This window comes from Erinaceus europaeus, chromosome 10 (assembly GCF_950295315.1).
Source record: "Erinaceus europaeus chromosome 10, mEriEur2.1, whole genome shotgun sequence".
Lineage (NCBI taxonomy): Eukaryota > Metazoa > Chordata > Mammalia > Eulipotyphla > Erinaceidae > Erinaceus > Erinaceus europaeus.
The window spans coordinates 385,489-411,537 of NC_080171.1; the positions used below are offsets into that span (position 1 = coordinate 385,489).

At 49.7% G+C, this 26,049-nt stretch overlaps 1 protein-coding gene across 1 annotated transcript; it reads right to left on the reverse strand.

Moving 5' to 3' along the window:
* Positions 1-1,942: 1,942 nt before the first annotated feature.
* On the reverse strand, positions 1,943-20,889 carry DNAJC25 (DnaJ heat shock protein family (Hsp40) member C25). The gene is made up of 4 exons (XM_007537716.3): positions 20,505-20,889; positions 7,804-7,956; positions 4,901-5,371; positions 1,943-3,121 (listed from the first exon to the last, which is right to left on the reverse strand). Exons 1-4 carry the CDS (start codon positions 20,811-20,813, stop codon positions 2,999-3,001), a joined length of 1,056 nt encoding a protein of 351 aa, XP_007537778.2. The 5' UTR covers positions 20,814-20,889; the 3' UTR covers positions 1,943-2,998.
* Between the last annotated feature and the right edge of the window lie 5,160 nt (positions 20,890-26,049).

Below are 26,049 nucleotides of genomic sequence, written 5' to 3' on the forward strand. Positions count from 1 at the left end.
GGTATGTCATGAAACAGGACATAATTCACAGAACTTGGGAGATTTCAAATGAGACCAATGGCAGAATCCTAGCAGTTGAGTCTGTTATGAGAATATTTGAAATGCTAAGTGGAATCAGCAGACCCAAGAACATGAGATGGTAAGAAAGAGCAGTGAGCAGTCATGCTCTGTCCTGCCCCTAAAGTAACAGCCCTATGATGAAGCACAAGAAACACTGGTCAGTGGGCAGGGCTGTGAATCCCCTCCATAAGATTCTTTCCGATTATTTCTAAAACGGGCAGCCTTTTGTTTCTGGTGAGGGATGAGGCACAGAGCCTGAAGACAGCAGGCAGGGTACTTGGCGGACACTTGTGAGTTACTGTCCCTGCCCTTCCTCGAGTTTGAGGCATAAAATCACTCAGTTGAGGGAAAGGAGGAATCAGAGCCTCTCGGTTATGTTCTTGCACCTTGAATCATGCATGTGATTATCAGTTAAAAAGAAAAAAAAATAACTTCTAACAAGTGAGCAAGCTACTGAGGGCTGTTCAGAAAAGAATTTTCTAGAAAGAGTAAGACATGCAGCAACCTAGCAAGAATACAGTTGCCAAATAGGGGCCAGTCGATGGCACACCTGGTTAAATGAAGGGCCTGCACATGTTGTGGGGGCACAAGGACGCAGATTAAAGCCCCCAGTCCCCACCTGCAAGGGGGAAGCTTCCCGAGTGGTGAAGCAGGGCTGCAGGTGTCCCTCTCTCTCTCCCTCTCTTCCCTATACCAACCAATCTGAATGCTCACAAATCCAGCTCTTTCTTTCCCAGAGAGGCAGAGAAGCAGGGGAAAGGCGACCATAGCAAGGACCTTGGTGGTGGGGCCAGGCAAAGCAGTGTGCTAGCCAAGTGAGCTTACTGAACCTGTCCCCGTGTGACCAGTCCTGTTTTTCTTAAGTTTCTTGGAAAGGTCAGGAGAGAAGCGTGCCTACTTCTTTGTCCTCACAGACCACATGGAGACACTTCTGCTCAGTCACAGCCAGCTGGTGAGTGGCTAGAGAGTAACATTCACTGACAGGACTTGACCATAGGTATTGGCACTTGTGGAGGGCACTTACCTGTGCTTAGCTGGGTGTTTGTGTCTGAGACAAAGCTGCCGAGTACCTCAGCACCGCCGCTTCCCTGCCTCCTGAGGTTTGGACGCATCAAGTGTCACCAGTGAAGCAGCTCCCATCGGGCCTGTGGCTTTACTGGCAAAAATGGCACTCCTCCTTCTTTTTTTTTTAATATTTATTTATTTTATTTATTTATTCCCTTTTGTTGCCCTTGTTGTTTTATTGTAGTTATTATTGCTGTTGTCGTTGTTGGATAGGACAGAGAGAAATGGAGAGAGGAGGGAAGACAGAGAGGGGGAGAGAAAGACAGACACCTGCAGACCTGCTTCACCGCCTGTGAAGCGACTCCCCTGCAGGTGGGGAGCCGGGGTTCGAACCGGGATCCTTACGCCGGTCCTTGTGCTTTGCGCCACCTGCGCTTAACCCGCGGCGCTGCCGCCCGACTCCCGGCACTCTTCCTTCTTGCTTCTTTCGTCATCAAATGGGCTGAGTCCCTGATGGATGAGTCTACGACAAACATTTCTATATCTCTTGTGCATCTGTCTCAAAGCTATGCAATACAGAAGCAAAGATGTTTATTAATCTCTGACTTAAAATGTCATACCAGTGGGGGCCAGGAGACAGTTTGCCCACTTGAGCACAGGCTTTGCTGTGCATGAGGGTGAGCGCACCACACGGGACGGGAGCACAGTGCAGGGCAGAGTCTCAGCCGTCTGGAGAGCACTCTGTGGTGTCTACCCTTCCGGCTCTCTCTCACTCTCTTAACTAAAGACAAATCCACCAGTGGTGATGGAGAGAGTGTTGGCAGGAAGCCCCAGCAAAGGCCCTGGTGGAGTAAGAGTCGCACAAACACACTTGTGATACAGTACGACCAGTTTATTAGTATGAAACAGTGGGACAGACTCTTCAACAGAAGCACTGACTCACTACTGTATATGTGTATTGATACGACGTTACAGTATCATACTTGCTTCAAACCGTGTGTGAAGTACTTTCATTTCACACAGATAAAACGATTATTTCACTGCTTGAAAGAACAGCACACACCCACGAACTTCTTCCTGGTTCAAAGGTGCTCATGTACAGTGACTTTCCACTAGTCAGGGACTTCGTAACGCATGGACAAGTTTTCAGCATGCCATTTCTGCTCCATCTTTTTATTCATTCATTTATTTGCGTCTCCTTTCTTTACTGAAGGGGGGAAACAATATTATGGCACAAAGACCTTTCTATGAGGTCTCTTCTGGAGAATACACTTTAGTCCTATAATGACTGTAGTCGAGATCATCCTACAAGGACATGAAGGCAGATTTACTCTCCTGGAGAGTTCCTGGCTTGACACAGAATATTATGAATAAACGGGAAATAATATAAAGCTATTCTAGCAAAGACTCTCCCGGAGAGATATTTTCAACATATTTCAACCCAAGAATGACTACAATGAAGATGAGTTGGATCATTCTGCCAAAGAAGTTAGTGTCTAGAAAGACACAATAATGAAATTAAATGCTGCCATAATTTGTTTTATGAAAATATGAATGGTCATGAAAGAGGAAACTGTAGCACTGTAACAGAATAAGGTAACACTGGAGGAATAAACAATAAGAAATTTTAAATGGTATCTAATAAATTTTCATGTCAAATATTTTAACTAAACATATATTTTAAGTGGCAACTAATAAATCTTCATGTGAAATATTTTAACAAAATTCACAAACAGATTATAAAAACTGAACAATCATAAATGTTGTGTATAAAGTTTTAAGGAAAAAGTTGACACAATTCTACATTATTCTGCTTATTCCAATACTTGAGGAATTTTAGTTACTGCTAAGGAGCAGCTGATGATTTCTAGAATAAGTCAGTCATGAAAATAAGATCACAATCAGCATTGGCACAGGGCACCCCAACAATCCTTTAGTCATCCACAAACGTTAATCGGCCTGGGCCTTCATTCTTCATCCACCTTCTGTACCTCTTCCACCGAGGGTCATCCGCTAATTTTTTCTTTAGTTCTTCTTCTTGTTCCTGTTTGTAGACCTGTAAGCATATATAATATTCTGACTTCGCAACTCAAAGAGTGGTATTTACTATTAGAGCTATGACATTACTGATATTTTTCAAACATAACTTCGGACCAGAGTTTCCAATAGAACTTTGCTTTGTCTTCTGAAGCCTATACATTTTAAAACTTATCAAGATCAAGCCTGGTTGGTGGTGAAGTGGGTAAAAGCATCACTACAAGTGCCAGAGCAATGCTCTGGTTCTCTCCTTCAAATAAATAAAGCAACTGAGTACTTTAATATTCAACGTTAAATAAAAGAGAACAACTTATACAAGAAATGTGCTTTTTATGAGCAGGGGGAGACAGCACAATGGTTATGCAAGAGACCTTTGGCTGAGGCTCCAAAGTCCCAGGTTCAATCCTTCACACCATTATCAGCCAGAGCTGAGCAGTGCTCTGGGGGAAAACAAAGTGCTTTTGTCATTGTTGTTGTTGTTACTCACTTCTATAATCCGGAAATACACTCTTTTCCTTGTTGAAATCATACATCAACTCAGCTTAAAGAGTTTGAAAACATTTCCTCTCTAGAACTCTAGTGTTAAAGAATACTTTGCTTTTTAAACATAGTACTCTATAAATTTAACTGATGACTATGTGTTTGTTGATAGTAACCAAAGAACAAAAATGACCTCATAAATATGATGCCTACAAAATGAACTTTAATCTTCTAAGACAATTGCTGTTTTTCAAAATACTGAAGTTGCCTAAGAAGGTTAAATAAGTCATACAGATTAAGAATAAGACATTTCTGCATTTATATCAATATAACTTTTACTGGCTAGCAGTTGAAGGTCAATGGACAGGTTTCATAACCAGTCTCACAGTCCTATCAGCTCTTAGAAAGAAGCACAAGCCTGAGGCCACAGAGGTCCTGTGCTCAAATCTGGCAGTGCCAGATGCTGGAGCTGAGCAGTGCTCTGGCCACACCCGCTTTCATGAAACAAAAACAAAGCCAGACACATGCACTTTCACTGCTAAACTGTTGGCGCCAATGAAAATAATCTTACATAATAACATGTGCCCAAGACAGAATCCTTTGGTGGGTACAACTTCGAGGACTGGATGTTTCATGTACTTAACAGAAAAAACCTCTCAATAATCAGGAGTTAGATATATTACCCATCAGGAAAGCAATTGAAAGAGACAGGAGAGAGAGACACCAGGCGCCAGGTGGCGGCACACCAGGTGAGGAGCACGCAGCAGGAGTGCACGGACCCCCACGAGGGCTTGGGCTCGAGCCCTTGGTCCCCACCTGCAGGTGGGAAGCTTCCCAAACAGTGAAGCAGTGAAGCAGGTCTGTCTCTCTCCTTCTCTCTCTCTCTTTGCTCCCCTCCCAATTTCTCTCTGTCCTATCCAATAAAAAGGAAAAACAGCCACCAGGAGCAGTGGAGTCATAGCATGACCACTACACTACACCCCTAGCCCAAACCGAACTACTTTTAAATTGAAGTATTGTTTTTGAAATCTTTGTCTTTGAACTGCGCCTATGTGTGAGTGACCAAGTAGCCAGAGTGGAGTGTATGTAGTGGAGACTGAAGCCCAGGCTTCAGAGCTCTGCTGCCCCGCCACCTCCCAACCCCTGAAGTTGATCTTTTAAAAGGACAAACTGCAGTTAAAAAAAAATTCCATCACCAGAATCATACTTTCAAGAGAGATCAAATCTGTTCATGATCCGCACACACCCCTGTAACCCCTGGCACACACCTAACGTGGTGTGAACACGACACTAAAATCTCCTGGAGTAAGTCACTTACCTCATAGTTCTCCTTTATCCAGAGCTCCCGCTTAAGAAGCGTTTCTTTCTGGTGATCTTCTAGACTATCAAACTGAGACTCGGACATCCTCATAGCCCTGCGTATAATGTACAGTTTTTCTTCTTCTCCGTACTCTTTGCCTTTGATGTTAAAGTTATAGACCCACCGGCAATACCAGACTGCGTACGAGCACAAGTGAAAAGGGGCCAAGAGAATCTGAAACAGGAGGAGGTCACGTATCTGGGGTTTCTGGTAGCCTCCCTTTATGTCAATTTTACTTTTTATAATGTTCTTTATGACGTTCTCCTCCTCATCACGAATTTCTTCCTTGGTCTTTTTATTCCTGCCCTTCTCTTTGGCCTTTTTCAGCAACCCCTGCTTCCTGGCGATCTCTGTGGCTTGGATGCGGTACTTGGGCACCGTGGCAAGGTAGGTGATCGCCTTATCATAGCTATTCCACCAGCTGAAAAACTAGGACAGTCAACAAAACAAACAGGTCAGTCTCATTACCAGATTCCATCCTGCACCACACCCAGCCCCTAGAAGCCCATTCGGATGAAAACTAGGGCTCACACGCATGGAACAGAATGTGAATAGAATGTACGTGGGCCCTGAAAGACAGAGAAGTTAGGTGAGCCTTAAGCTGAACCCAAAGCCACTGATTCAGAGAAACACCAAGAGCAGAGATGGAGGAATAGAATCCCAGCACGCCTACTGACTTTCTGTCTTTATCATCTGGCTTTTCCCTAGATGACTGTAAAACACGCATTTGATTGGGTTAATACTTAAGTTTGCAATCTACTTACAGAGAGAAGAATCGACAAAGCCAGGAGATGAGCAGTTCATTTTTAAAGACCCAGGACACAGATTTAAACACCTATACCCCCCTTCCTCTTTCCTAACCCATCTACACAATCGTGTTCATGTTCTAAACTGAAATGTCCAAATGGCTTAACTCTTATTTGGACAAGAAAACATGAACTAGCATCATAAATGTATTCAGCCACAAAGGGTTTCATTAATTGGCAGAAAATGCTCTACTCATAGTCCACATAGTTCAGCTGTGCTGTTTTACTCAGTGAAAATCACAAGAATACAGATAATCAGACCAACTGTAACTGGAACGGCACAGTGGTATGTTACAGATACCAAGGGGATCAGGCAGTGGCATACTGGGTTAAGCGCACATAGTACGAAGCTCCAAGACCGGCCTAAGGATCCTGATTCGAGCCCCCGGCTCCCCACCTGCAGGGGAATCGCTTCACAAGCAGTGAAGCAGGTCTGCAGGTGTCTGTCTTTCTCTCCCCCTCTATCTCCTCTTCCTCTTTCAATTCCTCTCTGTCCTGTCCAATAAAAAAGAAAAAATGGCCGCCAGGAGCAGTGGAGTCTTAGTATAGGCACCAAGCCCCAGTGATAACCCTGGAGGCAAAAGATAAATAAATAAATAAATAAATAAATACCAAAACAAAGTATGACTAGGCGTTAAATAAATAACTCAAAGCAAGTAAAAGGATCCCTAACGCCCTCCCCATTTTAAAGTAAATCCCATAATAGTGGATGCACTGAAATGACATCATCTTAGTTTTCAATAGGAATTCATTTGTCATATAAACTGAGTCTCATTTCAGGGGATAAAGCAAAAGAAATGAACTAGTTTCAAACAGGTGCCTGTTCATTTTAGCAATACACTGCTCAGCTGTAATTTATGGTGGTGTTGGGAATTGAACCTGGGATTGCAGCTGAGGCAGGAAAGTCTTTTGCAGAACCACTGTGCTAGCTTCCTGGCCCTAAAGAAAAACATTTAAACTACCAAACTGCTTCATTCTACTCCCTGCCTTCACTTTTCTTCGAAAGTACAGGATAGGTGTGCTTAGTTTAAGAGGAGCAATATGTTTGACACGTTCTAAAACACAAGAATTTACGATCTGTTTCATGTGTTAACCCTCCAAGCAAAAGTGCTCCCAAAAAGCTAGTGGAAACATGTGAGAGCCTTTCAGGTATGACGAATACACCACCTGCTGGCCAGTACGACTTGTATGTGCTGGGCAAGCACCAACTTCACGTGGACACAGGCTCAGCACTAAAGCCACTGGAAAGACGCAGGACGGTGCTGAAACCCCCACTCCCAGAAGAGTGGGAGCCTGGAGAGGGAAGCCTGGAGAGGGGAAGCCTGGAGAGGGGAAGCCTGGAGAGGGAAGCCAGGAGAGGGGAGCCTGGAGTGGGAAGCCTGGAGAGGGGAAGCCTGGAGTGGGAAGCCTGGAGTAGGGAGCCTAAAGAGGGAAGCCTGGAGAGGGAAGGCTGGAGAGGGAAGCCTGGAGTGGGGAGCCTGGAGAGGGAAGCCTGGAGAGGGGAATCTCTGTCAATAAGCATTGGAAGTTCAGCTGACACATCCAGTGGAATACTCGAAATGTTTGCATGAAGTCCCCAGATCGACCCCTGCTACTACAGGTGCCAGTGTGCTCCAGTTCACTCTAATAAGTAAGATCTTTAAATTAAGAAAAAAAAAAAAAAAATCAGTTTTCCTGAGTTCAATGGAAAATCACTTTAGAATCGTACAGAAGTCAGTCATGGCCCTGGCTGACTGTCATTCTCGTGTCATTTAAAACACTCTTGGGGTCCATAAGAAACCAATGCTTTAGCTCTTGGGGTTGCTTCTAGCTATATAATCATCAATTTCTTGGACCTCTCATGGAGAAAGATCCACTAATATTAGTTGGTTTTTATAGTGTAAAATTAAGTATAAATAATTATTTTTAATAGTTAAGTATAGTTAAATAATTATTTTTATAGTGTAAAATTAAGTGTCAAGTAGAATTAAAATCTTACAAAAGGACGCCTCTGTGTGGAGTGACCTGCACGAGGCAAGGACACTCAGCAAGCAGCCCCACCCCGCAGGAGCTCACCTGAAACAGAGAAATGGCGCACACGCTGACCAGGACCACCACCCGGACGTCCACTCTGGGGCTGAGCCGCCTGCTGTAGTAGTGGTAGTAGTGGCTGTAGTACTCCTCCGGGTGGTCCAGCATGTAGTCATAGTCCTGGCGTGTCTCTTCATCCTAGAGAAACAACACGTCTTGCGGCTACCTGGGAGGTGGGGACACATAATTCTGGGGGTGGGTGTGGAACTGTGCATGGTGATCTTGCAGTCTTGTAGCCAACAATTAGTCCCAAGAATGAAAAAAGATATTCAGCTTCACAACAGATTTCCGAAAAATGCTATCACCTTAGTGTGAGATTGAAACTGTCAGAAGAATTCCCCTGAGCCCAGGAGGCAGCCTGGTGGGAGCACACACCCCTTCCACACCTGAGGTCCCAGGTGTGACCCCAGTCTCGCAGAAGGGCATCACAGACAGCAAGTGTCCAGGGTGCAGATGGGCAGAGTTCCACAGATGCTGGGGAATGACGCAGATGCAGTCACATCTGCCAAGCTGTCCCCTCAGGCTCTGCCACTTCCCGCGATATTCTCGCAGTGCCTTTTTCAACCAATCCTGCCCCGACACGGCACTCCTGGTTGCTGCCCTATAAAGCCCTTCTCTTCCCGCCCCTCGTCTCTCTTGCCCGTTTTTCACATTGGTGATTAGACGCAGGGAAGGGTGCAGCGCGAGGTGGCCATTTTGGCTGGCTCCAGGTGGCCTGAACCACTGCGCTCTCACTCAACTCTGAGGTGCCCGTGCAAATAAAGATTTGTGTACCCTCTTTGCTCCAGATCTCCTCTCTCTCTTCTCTGCGGCACAGCCCGACACAGGCAGCAAGTGTCCAGGGTGCAGATGGGCAGAGTTCCACAGATAGTGTGTTACCAAATCAAAAAAAAAAAAAAAAAAAAAAAAAATATATATATATATATATATATATATATATATATCCATCCCCCACAATTCCTCCAAAGTACACATAATTTTGTTCCTGGAACTTTAATTTAGGTATAAAGCAAATTAAAATATTTCCCCAAGTTCTTGAATACTGTTAGCCCTCTTGGAAAAGTAAATGCACTTGAATGACCATTAACTGGTCTCTGTCTTTTGCCATCCCTGCTGCTGCTGTGTTTCTGTCTGGCGCAGACCTGCTACCCTTTTGCAAAAAGCCCAAGAAAGGAGTCAAGACTATGAACAACAGGCTGAGTGGTGGCGCACCTGGCTAAGCACACACATTATGGTGCTGAAGGACCTGGGTTCAAGCCCCTGGTCCCCACTTGCAGGACGCTTCACAAGTGGTGAAGCAGGGCTGCAGTGTCTCTCCCTATCACCTCCTTCTCTCTCAATTTCTGGCTGTCTCTATCTAATAAATAAGAAGAATAATAAAATACTATGAAGAGTCACATTAACTTGAAGGTGGCAGGCCAGGGTGGATAGCATGGAGTGAGCACTGAATGTCTACTGTGAATGACAGACAGATGAGATTCCCATCGAACCAGCAGCCTGTCAACAGACAGACCCACACAGTGGGAAGGAAATGGAGGCTGCAGACACAACCCACGTGTCCCAGCAGTCCACGGAACGTGTCTACTGAGGTCTCCTGCCACCTCACTCCAGAACTCTGTTCCTCCAAACCAAGAACAAATTCTTTAGAAAGCCACAATTTGTGGTCCAGGAGGTGGCGCAGTGGCTAAGGAACCAGACTCTCCAGCATGAGGTCCTGAGTTCAGTCCCCGGCAGCACATGTACAGATGTCTGGCTCTTTCTCTCCCATCATTCTCATTAATAAATAAAATCTTAAAAAAAGAAAGCCACAATTTGGCTCCGCCACACCCTGGCTTCTGCAGCAGTCTCCTGTTTTATTTCCCCCGTTCCCACTCCTTTACTGTACATGAAGGAAGTGGTGTGTGTGTACAAGTAAATGCACTTTTAAACTAAGTGGTCAGGGCAGGGGAGATAGCATATGGGCTACAAAAAAGGACTCTCACGCCTGAGGCCCCAGTTCCCATTTGGGTTCAGTCCTCCACACTGTGGTAAACCAGAGCAGTGCTCTGGTAAAAAACAATAATAGTCATAATAATGATGATACAATAAATGGCCAGTGGTACATTCTGACCAACATCAAGTGGAGAAACAATGGTTCCTTGAAAACACCCCTTTTTGCATCAGTCACACTCCTGCAGCATCTTCATGATCCAGTGAGTCACTCTGCTCCCAGTGCTCAGCAAAAACAACATACAAATCTCGGGCACTTAGCCCCATCAGATAGTCATTTTCTGTTTGTCTGTCACTGTAAAGAAAAGGCCGATTTTACAACTTTTTTGTGTGTGACTGTTACATGTAGGGTGATCGATCTTCAAGAATAAGTCACTCCAAAAGAAATGAATCCAGCGGGCCTGGCTGAGTACACACGTCACAGTGCACAAGGACCCAGTTTGAGCCCCCAGACTCCACCTGCAGGGGGAAGCTTCATGAGTGGGGAAGCAGGGCTGCAGTGTCTCTCTGTCACCCCCTTCTCTCTCAATTTCTGACTTTCTCTACCCAATAAATAAGTAAAGATAACAACAAAAAAAGCACACTTTAAAAAAAAAAGAAAGAAAGAAAGAAATGAATCCAGGCCAGGCAGTAGCACAGCGAGTAAGGTACAGGTGGCGCGAAGCACAAGGACTGGTGTAAGGATCCCGGTTCGAGCCCCCGGCTCCCGATCTTCAGGGGTATTAGCCTCACAGGTAGTGAAGCAGGTCTGCAGGTGTCTGTCATTCTCTCCCCCTTCTTCCCCTCCTCTCTCCATTTCTCTCTGTCCTATCCAGCAACAACTACAGCAGTAACAACAACAATAGAAAAAGCGATAAATAACAAGGGCAACAAAAGGGCCTCCAGGAGCAGTGGATTCATAGTGTAGGCACTGAGCCCCAGCAATAACCCTGGGGGGGGGGGGGAGAAAAAAGAAATGAATCCTAGCTTTCCTTTCAAGTCAAGTGTCTTGCTGCCTAAATAAACTTCTTATGAAAGGAAGGGAAGGAGGGAGGGAGGGGAAGAAAAAAGAAAACAAAACCTGCCAACCACAGTTCTGTATTTTTACCTAATGCTATTAAGGACCTCTGTGGGACTATGTGAGAGCTTGGTGGAACTTCGGGAAGTCTCCCATCCTTGGATGGAGGTCTGGAAAGACACCCCACCCACACTGTTAGCCTCTCTCCTTAGAGAGATGAGCCAAGAGAGAAAGGTCTCCCAGACTCAGTTTCTCCTTGTTAGTCTCTCGAGCTCACAGAAAGCCTACAGGCCTCTCACACTTAGTTCTCCCCAGCTAACAGGCCAAATGGCTGCCTGCTTGAGGGTCCACTCAAGGTCACACAGCCACTTCACCTTTTGATCACAAAGGAGAACACACTCTATCATACCCCTCCCCAACACCAGACAGTGAAAAGCCCAAATCCTATTTCCTTGTGCCCTTTGATATCTGTGATTCACATCAAGTTTTGTTTTTCTTTCTCTACCTCACCTTACTGGTTTAACCCTATGCTTCTCTCGAATGCCTTTGGATAATTAACCTGCCTGCATCATGGAGACTAATCGTTTTGACCTTTATGTATCGCATCAATTCTTGTCATACCAGCCCCCTACCATAGGGGCAGGCTGACCTTTAAGAAACCTATAATTTCTGACATATGTGAAAAATGTTCTTTGTTTAACTCTCTATATAAGCCTGTACTCATCTCCAAATAAATGAGTGTTCGTACCAGAGTACTCCCCGATACCTCCTTTCTGAATCACACGGTCCCTGAGAGCCGGTGAGGGAGGGTCAGTGACTTACCCTGGCCGGATCCACTCCACGTGAGCGCCGGCAGACATGAACTTGTTCTTATAACTTATTAACATGTTGACATCTGTTCTTAGGAACTGCTGATAGAAAACTTACCTGTGTTGAGAATATTCATTTTCCAAATGTGTAGATAATGCTGTGCTGAATGTGATGATGAAGGTAAGAAGTATGGTGCTGGGAGTCGGGTGTTAGCGCAGCAGGTTAAGCGCAGGTGGAACAAAGCACAAGGACCTGGTTCGAGCCCCGGGCCCCCCACCTACAAGGGGAAAGCTTCACAAGTGGTGAAGCAGAGCTGCAGGTGTCTCTCTGTCTCTATCCCGCTCTAACATCCCCTTCCCTCTCAATTTCTGGCTGTCTCTATCCAATAAAGATTTAAAAATTCTAAAAAAAATTAAAAAAAAAAAAAAAGTACGGTGCTGGGAAAACTGGACGGCCACACAGAGAAAGGATACCAGGCCACCACCCACCACCATGCAACAAGGTCAAATCAAAATGACTTAAAGATCTAGATATTAGACCAGAAACTCTAGAACTCAGAGAAGAAAATAGTGGTGAAACCACCATGGCCTTCCCATCAAAGATGCCACCTGGAGACTCAAACCCCTGGTGCCAGCTGCTAGGGTCCCCGAAGGGGCATGAACCAGGTGAGAAGCACGTTGGCATGAACCAGGTGAGAAGCACGTCTGGGCTGCAGGAGCAGGAGAGGCATCTCTGCCTTCCTGCTGCAGACCTTTATTTTCGTGTTTTTCACCCAGATACAGCAGGCATCAATTCTACACCTCCTGGCTGACATCCACAGCATACCTGAGTGTCTCTGGATCTGCTGTGTCGATGCTACACACCCAGGGGCTACCCTCTTGCTCAAGACTAGAATCTCTAGAATGCAGGTTTGTCCCTAGTTTTATGACTTGAATTCATGAGTTCCTCTAACAGAACAGTCAGCTAACGTTTCAGCACTAGCAATTCACAATCTGTTCTCCAGACCTCTGGGGTCTATTCAGTTTCTTCTAAGTAGTCCTCCAAACACTTCATTCTAGCAAATGACTTCAGGGTCAAGTCTGTTTCTTGGAGACATCATATATTTTGATGATTTTTGGTCACATATAGAGACCACAAGATGGCCAACCATCTTCTCATTGGTGTATGCAGCCAGAATCTAACATCTGGATTTACAGCTTTCTCTCTAGAATGAGGAAAATGATCTTTAGACTGCAGCACACAGCAGTAGTATACTTTAGAAGGTGCTCAGGTCAGTCCAAAATGGAGAGACAAGAGTTCCCAACAGTCAATATCCTTTTGTAGCATAAACATTTGCAATCAGGCTAGGAGTAACTAAAAGGAGAGAGAAGACTAAAAGGAGGCAACTTTGTGAATGGTGAAATAGTATTACACCTATTTGCTCCTCCCATCTGCAGGAGGCAAGCTTTGTGAATGGTGAAATAGTATTACAAGTGACTCTCCCTCCACCCTCTCCATTTCTGGCTGTCTCTTTACAATAAATAAAGATAATTAAAGAATAACAAAAATAAAAATAAATGAAAGGGAGGAGGTAGAGAGAGAGATTCAATTAGGAAGTGGCACATACATTCTTATTTTAACACAGTATTTTTCTTTTTTCTTTTTTTTTTTTTTTTGCCTCCAGGGTTATCACTGGGGCTCGGTGACCTGCACCATGAATCCACTGCTCCTGGAGGCCATTTTCCCCCTTTTGTTGCCCTTGTTGCTTATCATTGTTGTTGTCGTCGTCACCGCTGGATAGGACAGAGAAAAATTGAGAGGAGGGGAAGACAGTGAGAAAGACAAGACACCTGCAGACCTGCTTCACCGCCTGTGAAGCAACCCCCATGCAGGTGGGGGCAGGGGGCTCGAACCAGGATCCTTGTGCTTGTCTGTCGGGAAATTGTGAGGATGTGGTTGAGCTTGGCAGGGCTTGACTTGAGGGGACATCCATCCTCTCGTCTTATCAGACTTATTATCTACATAATCATTATTTTGCCTGAAAGATCCCCACCCATTCCATTCCTTTGATCTATCTTCTTTCTACCCTCAAGACCCTCCCTGCCTGCAGAGCAGTATTAATCCGACCAGTTAAAAACCCTCGCAACAGTTGCTAAGGAAGTTCCTACCTTCCCAGCCCTCTTTTGCCTTTCTCTGCCCCTTTCCTAGCCATTTCCGTTTCTGACTTGCCACTTTTGGGTCTGCCTGGGCTTTAAAAGCCTGGGCTCTCTGATCAATAAAGAACTGAACTGTCTCGCCACCACGAGTGTGTTCCGGAGTCATCTCTCGGGTCTGAGAGATGCTGAGCGAGTAGCAGCCCAGGCTGGCTGCGGTCACGTTCTCTCCAACCCAGAGAGCACGCACATGGGAAGAGGCACCCCCACACTAGCCCGGCACTGGTCCTTGCGCTTTGTGCCATGTGTGCTTACCCCACTGGGCCACTGCCCAGTCCCCAATTTTGTGGGTCTTAATGCCCTAGGGTCAGGAGATTCCAACTTCTTTCCAAAACCAAAACCTTTATGCTTGCTTCTTCCTCTGTCCTGAGCCTCGACAAGCAGGCCAGTAAGCTTCTTGTTTCTAATCTCTACAGGAAAACAATGGCTTCTGTTGGTCTCCACTGCACTCCAAGTCCCCTCAGACATATGCAGGACTGGGACATAACCACTGAAATCGAGACCAGAAGTGAACAAGAGAGAACTCACAACTGAATCTTCCCTCCCATCATTCACCCTTTCTCAGAGGCAAAAATACATCCTATGAATTGTGTGATCAATAAGCCTAAGTTGCAACTGGTTGGTACTACAATCAGTTTTATTTTATTATTTATTTATTTTATTATTTATTATTTTTTTTTACCAGAGCACTGTTCAGCTCTGACTTATGGTGGTGCAGGGGATTGAACCTGGGACTTTGGAGCCTCAAAATTATTATTATTATTGACATAACAATTATGCTATCTACTCCACCCCTTCAATCAGTTTTCTATTAAAAATGTTCTATCTGACAGACAGCAAAAACCAATTTAGGATAGTAAAGGCCAGGAAACAATCATATATGTGAAAAAACAGTGATACCTTATTATCACTTTAAAATATATATTGTTTTTAAAACACATATACAAATGATCCTATTAGAAGAATATGTTTCCGTCTGGCCTTTCTCTTCTTCTAATTTTTATTTGACAGGACAGAAAGAAACTGAAAGGGGAAAGAGAGGTAAAGAAGGAGGAAGACACCTGCCAGCCTGCTTCACCTTATGAAGCTTCCTTCCACTCTGGTGCAGGGGAAGCAGGGCTCAAACCCGGGTCCTTGCGTATGGCAATGTGTATGTTCACTAAACTGGGTGCACACTCACCTGACAGGCTATTTTAACTTTGTTGAAACACAAAGAAAAATTATAGAAAACTAAGTAAAACAATGAGCTCCGACTAGTTACTACTTTATCAACACCGACTAGTTTGACAGACGTCTCAGCACCTCGTGTCTGACACAGGTGATTTTGCTGCCGCTGTTGAAACTGAGGTTTTGTGCACGCATAATTTCACCATTCCTGGCCGCTTTTTCACAGATTTAGACAGACGGAGGGAGGGAGGGAGGGCTTGACTTCACGCCTGAGACTCTGACCAGGTTCAATCTCTTGCACTCCCATCAGCCAGAGCCAAAGAGTGCTCCAGTAACACACACACACACACACACACACACACACACACACACACACACACACACACACGTACATCTAGAAAGGAGAAATATCTTGAAATATTCCCCCTACTATGTACAAGATCCTAACCTAGAATTAACAGATTGCCCAAGGTCTATGCAGTAATGGTCTTTGTGCAGTGAATATCGCCAATGGCCCATCCACAACAAATCTGCAGGATCTGAATTTGGGAGTGGAGGAGCAGACTCAGGTGTCCCCCTCTCTCTCTGCCCCCTCTCACCCTGTGTCTATCAAAATATTGGGTATGGGAAACTCATGACATTTTTCTTTTTTTTTTTTTTCTATGCAACCCAGTAAAGTAAGTATTTAACAAGGGAGAGAGGAGCAGACAAAAGCTCTGATTGGCTGCTGATGACATCATGTGTCTGGGAGTCACAGTACTAGAATTAGATACATCTGGTATATAATCAACTTTGGCCCTAAGTAGAGAATACGGCTGAAGTTAAGGGATTGGTACAAAGGAAACCATCACTATGAGTCCACAGCAGAAACAACACATAGGCCACCACACCCTTCTGGGTCTTGGGAAAACCTACCAAGGACATCATCTGTCGCACTAAACCAAAGCATCAAAGCCTGTAGTGTCCTAGGAAACAGACCAGTTAGAGTCGCCTGTGAAATAAACATCATCTGCCATGCCTGTTCTATACACTGAAATACGGACCAACGTTGAGAAGAGAGACCAACACTAAGAAGTACAGTTACTGCTTCCCCCAAAACTAAGAGTCTCAGAGAAATGGGAGAGGTTGCTGAGCGGCTGTCTACCTGACAAAGCTCCGCCCTTCCCCAGAACAGCCTTCCACATCGCACTCCACCTCTCTGCCTGTCAGGTCTTCCCTCCTCCAGGAATGCCACTTCCCATTGATCTTGTAGTTATTTATTATTTTTTATTTTTGAGAGAGATGCAGAGAAAGATACAGTGGGAAACACCAGAGCACTGCTCAGCTCTGGCTTATGGGGGGGGGGGGGGGAGTGTGGGGAGTTGAACCTGGGACTTTGGAGCCTCAGGCATGAGTTTCTTTGCATAACCATTATGCTATCTACCCCGCCCAACTGTAAACTCTTCAGTACATTCTAAAACACAAGTCAATCCAGGCAAAGGTGATTACTCTCCTGTTAATCTTAATGGCTGTCCTAGGTGCAGGTGAAAAGAGTATATTCTTTTCCAATCCTCTAAGGAGAAGTAAATTCTTCCAGTGCTGCAATATAATATACACCTATATCTATTAGATAACTTAAGTAAATAATAACCAAACAAAAAGTACCTGTCTTCTTGTTATATTAAAAGATTATAGGCAGGAAATGTGCCCTTTTTTATTATGATGATCTTTGCTCAACACAGCACCTATGTCAGTACTGGTATGAGAGAGTTGGGTAAGAGGAAGAACAGTGCCTAACAGGCCAGGGTGTGTAGGGTAACCCTTTTGACAAATTCTGCCAAAATGTTAGACTTACAAAGAAGCAGATGTTCTAGGACAGGCTGGGAGCAGGCTAGACAAGGGCCTCTGTGCTCTAAGATTTTCAAAAGGTCTTCTCTGATGATAGTACAACGTGCTATCAGATTCTATTTCCCATACTCGCCAGTGTTTTGAGTTGCACTTTTCCCACCTGTTCTTGCCCATTCTTATTTCTATGTCACCCATTCCTATCTCATCTATTCTGTCCAATTATTCTTGAAAATATCGTAATTATTTTCTATGGAGACAGAAAGGCAGCAAGGCAGAGAATAGGGAGGCCACAGCTCCAAAGCTCTCAGTAAGTGGAGGTTGGGCTCAAACCTGGCACATGGTAAAGTGACACATCACCCAAGTGGGTTATTTCACCTGTCCATTTTATTTGTTTTTAATGAGACAGTGAGGGAGAGAACAAGAAAGATCACTGCTCACCTCTAAGTATGGTGGTGCCGGGGTCTCCTGAGTCTCCAGTACGAAGGTCTTCCACCCTATTTTTTCCAGCTCCAATCTAAATATTCAAAGGCTTCATGTTCTTGTTTAAAGCCCTCACAATACATTTTCCCTTAAAAGCTTAAGCATAATTGTTCTCTACGGCAGGAAACCTTCATTTATACGCGTTCCCTTTCTACAATTAATCTGCGGAGATGCAGCAAGGTAGGTAGGCTTCACAAAGTGCCAGAAATCCAGTTTCCATTCTATCTGGATCTATCTCCACGTGTGACTTCTAACTTAACATGCATATTTGTCTTGCCAGACCCCATATTGGTCACTGCAGGTGCCACAAAAGCCACGTGTAACAACAAGGAGTGTGGTTTACTGGAGAGAAGGACAAATGCATTCAGCATCACAACGCTGACTCTGCCGTCCCCACCCAAAACATGGAGGTGGGAGGAGACCCAGAGCAAGCAGCCTCTCCCACCCACTCTTCCACTTCAGTATTTCACTCCCAGTGCCCAACAGTCATTCAGTCAGCTGCACCAAACACTACTTCACTTTCTTGTATCGTTGTCACATAAAGTACGGTGTGGAATCACAATGGTTTGAAGTCTTGCTGCAGTCTGGAATTGTAAGTTATTTGAGAATATGAATCGAACATGATGTGGTCAAAGTACCCAGCCAGTGCTTTTGCATCCCATTCATTAATACACATCCTCCTTTCTCTGATTTTTCTCAACCTCTCTATACACACGTACCATCTCTGCTGCTAAGATAACAACGACCAAGTGCATACCAGCTGTATTTAAATAATACACTTATTTTTTAGTAACCACACTTAAAAAAAAAATCTCCCATTCAATACTTTAACTTAGAGATAATAAAAAAAATACTCTACCTTATACAAATGCAGTCCCTATCTGTAATGTATTTATTACTGATATCAGGTCTTTGGTTGAATACCGCTGCAAGATTAAATGAGGATATAATTTAGTTTCTTTTGTCAGGTATGTTAAAAATGTGAAGATACTTGAACAAATGAATAATAAAAATTAAGAAGGTAATAATAAAAAAGAAAGCTTTTGTGCAGGGAAGAAGAAAAAAAAAAGCCCTTTTCTCTCCATTGCCAGCAATAACTGACCACCACTGTCCAGGAAGACCCCCAACCCTAACTCCCTCCCCTCCTAGAGAAGCACACATTCACAGGAGTCACTGTCATTCTTTAGGGAAAGCACAGCCTGGAACAACAGAGAAATGGAACGACGTCTAGATGGTCTCCCACGTCTCCATTCCGCTCCAGGCCCATGGCCGCCGGAGCTCCTCTCCCGCTGGGGCAGGGCCGCGAGCGCCTCTCCTCTGCGGCCGCTCAGTTCGCCAGCCTGGCTTTAGCGCAGCGGCAGCCCGCGCAGCCTCCGGGACGGGGGACGGGGGGACGGGGGGGATGGGGGACGGGGGGACGGGGGGACGGGGACACGGGGACCGGGGACGGGGGGACGGGGGGGATGGGGGACGGGGGGACGGGGACACGGGGACGGGGGGACGGGGGACGGGGGGACGGGGGGGATGGGGGACGGGGGGGCGGGGGGACGGGGGACGGGGACACGGGGACCGGGGACGGGGGGGATGGGGGACGGGGGGACCGGGGGGACGGGGGACGGGGACACGGGGACGGGGGGACGGGGGGACGCGGGGCGGGGGACGCGGGGCGGGGGGACGGGGACAGAGACGCCGCTCCCGTACCGCAGGGCAGGCTTTCCTAGGTGCGCCACCTCTCTCTGGGCAGGTTTAAAAACAGCTCAGCTAAACGCGGCTTTCGAGGGACAAGCTGCCCCAGGCCCCTGCCCACAGGAAACGCCCGGTCTGGGCAAGCTTCCCGCTGGAGGCTGCTGCGGAAGGCGGGGGGAGAAGCGGTGGGAACCGAGAGTAGAAACGGCATTTTCTGTGCAGAGAGAGACACACACACACACACACGGGAGACCACAGCACTGCTCAGCTCTGGCTCACGCGGTGCCGGGGCCGGAACCCGGGACACCAGAGCCTCGGGCGCGCCATTACACTGTGTCCCCTGCCCAGAGGCCCCCGGTCCCCGGGCACACCTGACAGGTCAGGATCGGGCCTTATGGCAGAAGAGCCGGGCCAGCCTCCGCGGAGGGCGAAGCCGCCCGCACCCCCCAGGCTCCGGCTCCGGCTCCGGCTCCGCTCTTCCCCGCAGGACAGCCAGGGCCCGCGGCCGCTCCGCCGCCCTCCTCGCTGCTCCCTCCTCGGCTCCGGGGACTCGGGGAGTCGGGGACTCGCCGCGCGCCCATCGCCAGGTCCGCCCGCCGCCCGCCCACTCTCAAGAAAGCCCCGCGGCCCGCCTGGAGGCCCACAAGGCGCCCCGACCCGCAGCAGGACGGGGTCACGGGGGACGGGGTCAGGGGTCACGGGGTCACGGGGCGGGGCACCCAGAGCGAGCGCGGAGGCCCGGAGCCCAGGCCGGTCCCGCGTGTCCGCCCGACAGTGTGGGCGGCCGGTGACGGTCCTGCAGGGCGCTGACGGCGACGGTGACGGCGGTGCTGCTGGGCGGTGCTGCACCTGACCTCGGGGAGGGACAAAGAGCGCGCCGGGGGAGGATGCACACCCGGGCAGGTCCACACCCGGGCAGGTCCACACCGGGGCAGGGTCACACCGGGGCAGGATGCACACCGGGGCAGGTCCACACCCGGGCAGGTCCACACCGGGGCAGGTCCACACCCGGGCAGGTCCACACCGGGGCAGGTCCACACCCGGGCAGGTCCACACCGGGGCAGGTCCACACCCGGGCAGGTCCACACCGGGGCAGGGTCACACCGGGGCAGGTCCACACCGGGGCAGGATGCACACCCGGGCAGGTCCACACCCGCGCAGGGTCCACACCGGGGCAGGTCCACACCCGGGCAGGTCCACACCCGAGCAGGGTCCACACCCGAGCAGGGTCCACACCGGGGCAGGTCCACACCCGGGCAGGTCCACACCGGGCAGGTCCACACCCGAGCAGGGTCCACACCCGGGCAGGTCCACACCGGGCAGGTCCACACCCGAGCAGGGTCCACACCGGGGCAGGTCCACACCCGGGGCAGGTCCACACCGCGCAGGGTCACACCGGGGCAGGACGCACACCGGGGCAGGTCCACACCCGAGCAGGGTCCACACCGGGGCAGGGCAGGTCCACACCCGCGCAGGGTCCACACCGGGCAGGTCCACACCCCGCAGGCCCACCCCGCCGCCCGTCCACACGCGCCCACCTTGAGCGTCTCGTAGGCCGTGGCCAGCAGCAGGAAGGCCTCCTCGGCGCGGCCGGGCGCGAGCTCGGGGTCGTCGCCGGGCGCGGGCCGGAAGCGGTCGGGGTGCAGGCGGCGCGCCAGCCGGCGGTAGGCCCGCGCGATGTCCGCCTTGTCGGCCGCGCGGCTCACGCCCAACACGTCGTAGCAGCTCCGCGCGCCGCAGTACAGCCCCGACACCTGCGCGCCCGCGGGCCGCGCCCGCAGCAGGGCCGCCAGCAGCGCCAGCCAGCACAGCCCGGCCGCGCCCCGCCGCGCCGCGAGCGCCGCCATGCCCGCCGCCCGCACGCCGCCGCGCGCCTGGCCCCGCCGCCGGCCTCCGCTCCATGTCTGCTCGCAGCGCCTCCACGCAGGCGCGCGGGGCAGCCACTTCCTGCACGGCCGTTGCTAGGGGCGGGGCCCCGCCGCAGAGCCTCCACGCAGGCGCACCGGCGCAGCTGCGATGACCACTTCCTTCCCGACCGTTGCTAAGGGCGGGGCGACCCCGGCTAGGCAACTTCACGTCAGCTCGCAGAGCCTCCACGCAGGCGCTCTGGAGCAGCTGCGACAACCACTTCCTTCCCGACCGTTGCTAGGGGCGGGGCGACTCCGTCCTAGGCGGCAACTCCACGTCAGCTGGTAGAGCCTGCACGCAGGCGCACTGGCGCAGCTGGGACAGCCACTTCCTTCCCGACCGTTGCTAGGGGTGGGGCGACCCCGGCTAGGCCGCCACTTCACGTCAGCTCGCAGAGCCTCCACGCAGGCGCTCTGGAGCAGCTGCGACGACTACTTCCTTCCCGACCGTTACTAGGGGCGGGGCCACCCCGGCTAGGCCGCCACTCCACGTCAGCTCGCAGAGCCTCCACGCAGGCGCTCTGGAGCAGCTGCGACGACCACTTCCTTCCCGACCGTTGCTAGGGGCGGGGCGACTCCGTCCTAGGCGGCAACTCCACGTCAGCTGGCAGAGCCTGCACGCAGGCGCACTGGCGCAGCTGGGACAGCCACTTCCTTCACGACCGTTGCTAGGGGCGGGCCGGGGCGGGGCGGGGCGCTCCCCGGCTGGGCCGCTTCTGGCGACCGAGGGAGGAGGCCTTCCTGGTCCTGGGCTGCGCGGCCGCTTAGCTGGACCTGGAGGGTGACTTGGAGACTCGCTTCTTCAGTGTGTGCACAGGGCGTGCGCCATCCTTTCGGCGTCGCCTAATGCACTTTTTGGCTTTCTTGCATTCCGGCAAGATAAGCGCACATGGCGCAAAGCAGAAGGACCGGCATAAGGATCCCGGTTCGAGCCCCCGGCTCCCCACCTGCAGGGGAGTCGCTTCACAGGCGGTGAAGCAGGTCTGCAGGTGTCTGTCTTTCTCTCCCCCTCTCTGTCTTCCCCTCCTCTCTCCATTTCTCTCTGTCCTAGCCAACAACAACATCAATAACAACAGCAATAAAAAAAAAAAAAAGGGCAACAAAAGGGAAATTAAATAAATAAATATATGTCGGGCTGAGCTTCACTGACGGGAGACAGACGACCAGGGACTCATGGCTGAGCTGTACGCAGTATCTCTTTATTCATGCAGAACGCAGCACCATCTAAGCCAAGCTAAGCTAAACTAAACTGAAAACTCACAGTCCTGCCCTTATATATACTTGCCAAGTAGGGTATAAACAGGATGTGACGTAGAGAGGGTGGAGCAAAAAGAGATTGGTGCAAATCAGGGTGTGACAAGGAGAGGGGGCGGAGCGGGCGAGAATTCTACCACTGAACGGCCAATGCCCTGGAGGGAGGGCGGTGCTTAGTTCACAGAGGTTATGTAAATAGACCGCAGCTTAGAGTGGGATCAGACCAATGCCATGGGGCATGCCCGTGCTTAGTTCACAGTGGTTATGTAAATAGAATACAGTGTTAAGCACGGGGATTGAACCAAATGAAACAGAAGGGGTTTTTAGAAGCAGAATTAGAAGCATACCAACATATATATATATATATATATATATATATATATATATATATATATATATATATATTTTTTTTTTTTTAAGTACATGGATAGCTTTTGTTTTTAAGATTCAGCTGTTAGAGCCAGGCGGTGGCGCGCCTGGTTGAGCGCACACACTGCAGTGCTGGAGGTCGTGGGTTCAAGCCCGTGGCCCCCGCCTTCCGAGTGGCGTGCAGGGCTGTGGGAGTCTCCTGCCTCTCTCTATCTCCCTCGCCTCATTCTGTCTCTATCCAGTGATAAAGAAATAAATGTTTTTGAAGGGTTTGAGTATTTACTATGTGAGCATCACACGAGCGAGCTGTCAGAGCTGCATGTGGACCAAGCCCAATGCTCCCCCTGTGTCTGCAGCCCACAGGGAGGTGACCAGGGAGGTGAGCAGCCAGGACATCACAGGGAGGTGAGCAGGCAGGACATCACAGGGAGGTGAGCAGCCAGGACATCACGGGGAGGTGAGCAGCCAGGACATCACGGGGAGGTGAGCAGCCAGGACATCACAGGGAGGTGAGCAGGCGGGACATCACGGGGAGGTGAGCAGCCGGGACATCACGGGGAGGTGAGCAGCCAGGACATCACAGGGAGGTGAGCAGTGGGACATCACAGGGAGGTGAGCAGCCAGGACATCACGGGGAGGTGAGCAGGCGGGACATCATGGGGAGGTGAGCAGCCGGGACATCACGGGGAGGTGAGCAGCCAGGACATCACAGGGAGGTGAGCAGTGGGACATCACAGGGAGGTGAGCAGCCAGGACATCACGGGGAGGTGAGCAGCAAGGACATCACGGGGAGGTGAGCAGCCGGGACATCACAGGGAGGTGAGCAGGCGGGACATCACGGGGAGGTGAGCAGCCAGGACATCACAGGGAGGTGACCAGCTGGGACATCACAGGGAGGTGAGCAGGTGGGACATCACAGGGAGGTGAGCAGGTGGGACATCACAGGGAGGTGAGCAGGTGGGACATCACAGGGAGGTGAGCAGGGAGGTGAGCAGGAAATCTATTTTAGGTATATTCCAAAGGACCCAAGACTTTACCAATTTTTGTCTGAGCCAACAGCTAACGTAGGTGGGCTGAAGGTATTGTCTGGGGAGATGGTGTCAGAGTAAACTAGAAATAGTTGATCTGGGGCCCATGTTCAGCACAGGAGCCTGTGTTGCCTCTGCATCCCTGCAGGTCTGAGCTCACAGTCTGTGGTCATGGCTGGGAGCGTTCCAGGCTGCACCCATTGCAGGACCCGTCTTCCTCGAGTGCTGAGTGTGTTGGCCCAACCTCCCTTCAGAACGGTTTCTACCCTTGTTGATCCACGTTGAGGGCAGGGTCCTATGGGGCCCACAGAGGGGTCCATTGTGTTGTTCCTGATGGACATGAGCAGTGACCGTGGAGAGAGGGTCTGTGAGAGCTCTAGGCCCATCATGTCTGTGTGGAATCCCAGGACTCCCTGACTAGGGCCCCAGGTGCTGGGGTGGCCTGGCAGTGACTAAGAGTCATCGCTGAAGTGTGCCGGTCTCTTGCCCTTATGCAGCTTTTGTCGTCCTTGCTTTGTCTGACATGGTCAGCTTGGGAGTGAGTGAGGGAAGTGGAATAAGAAGTAGGTGAGGAGAGTACCTTGGTATAAGTAGAAACTATTTGATTAAACACTTTTTGTTGTCTTTTTTAGGTCTTTCTACCTGCTTGCTGCACAAGATCACTTTTTAACTAAACTAATAGATGACACACACATTACCATGATCAAGGATCAGGGTTCAAACTCTTTCCTCCACCTTCAGGGAAGAATAGTCACGGAGCAGTGATGCAGATGTTTCCCCTTCTTGCTCCCCTCTCCTCTAGTTCTCTCTGTCTCATCAAGGAAGAGAAAGAAAAAGAAAAGGTTGCCAGGAATGGTGGAGTTGCCAAGCGGGTACTGAGTCTCATCAATAACCCTGGTTGGTGAAAACTTAATAACCACACAATTGATTTGATTAGACTAATTCAAAGCACCTCTCCTGAACCTCCTTTTGTTTATCCTCGTGGTCTGCTCCTGTGACGAAGGTGGAGGTGATTTATGAAGACCACGGATCTCATCGCCACCCCAGTTAGCAGCTCACTCAGACTTGTAGAAAAATAATCTCTCTTTTGTTTACTTGACATATACCTACTTCTCTTTCTTCCATGCCATGACTTATGTTCAGCCACTTCTATTCCGCTGTTCCCAAGCCAACTTTTCATTCTTTTTAGACAGAGAGAGAGAAGGAGAAGGAGAAGGAGAAGGAGAAGGAGAAGGAGAAGGAGAAGATGATTATGATGATGGAGGAGAAGAAAAGGAGGAGGAGAAAGGAGAGGAGGAGGAAGGGGGAAAGAGGGGAGGGAAAGGAGAGGAGAGGAGGGAGGGGAGAGGAGAGGGGAGGGGAGGAGGGGAGGGAAGGGAAAAGTAGAGGAAAGGAGAGGAGATGAGGGGAGAGGAGGGAGAGAAGAGAGGAGAAGAGGGGAGGAGATGGGACAGGAGGTAAGGGAAAGGGAGAAGAGAGGACTGGAGAAGAGAGGAGAGGGGAGGAGAGGAGATGAGGGGAGAGGAGAGGAGATGAGGGGAGAGGAGAAGAGATGAGGGGGAGAGGAGAGGGGAGGAGAGGAGATGAAGGGAGAGGAGAGGAGATGAGGGGAGAGGAGAAGAGATGAGGGGGAGAGGAGAGGAGATGAGGGAAGAGAAGAGGAAAGGAGAGGGGAGGAGAGGGGAGGAGAGGAGAGGAGAGGAGAAGAGGGGAGAGGAAAGGAGAAGAGGGGAAAGGAGAGGAGAGGAGAGGAGGGGAGAGGAGAGAGGTGATGAGGGGAGAGGAGGGGAGAGGAGCAGAGAGGAGAGGAGATGAGGGGAGAGGAGAGGAGAGGAGAGGAGGGGAAAAGAGAGGAGAGGAGGGGAGAGGAGCGGAGAGGAGAGGAGATGAGGGGAGAGGAGAGGAGAGGAGGGGAGAGGAAAGGAGAGGAGATGAGGGGGAAGGAGAGGAGAGGAGATGAGGGGAGAGGAGGGGAGAGGAGAGGAGAGGAGGGGAGAGGAAAGGAGAGGACATGAGGGGGGAAGGAGAGGAGAGGAGATGAGGGGGAGGGGAGAGGAGAGAGGAGAGGAGCGGAGAGGAGAGGAGATGAGGGGGAGGGGAGAGGAGAGGAGAGGAGGGGAGAGGAGTGGAGAGGAGAGGAGATGAGGGGAGAGGAGGGGAGAGGAGGGGAGGGGAGAGGAAAGGAGAGGAGATGAGGGGGAAAGGAGAGGAGAGGAGATGAGGGGGAGGGGAGAGGAGAGGAGATGAGGGGAGGGGAGAAGGGAGGGGAGAGGAGAGCAGGGGAGGGGAGGAGATGGGACAGGAGGTAAGGGAAAGGGAGAAGAGAGGAGAGGAGAGGAGATGAGGGGAGAGGAGAGGGGAGAGGAGAGGAGATGAGGGGAGAGAAGAGGAGATGAAGGGAGAGATGAGGGGGAGAGGAGAGGAGATATGGGGAGAGGAGAGGAGATGAGGGGAGAGGAGAGGGGAGGCGAGGAGAGGAGATGAGGGGAGAGGAGAGGAGGGGAGAGAAGAGGAGAGGAGAGGAG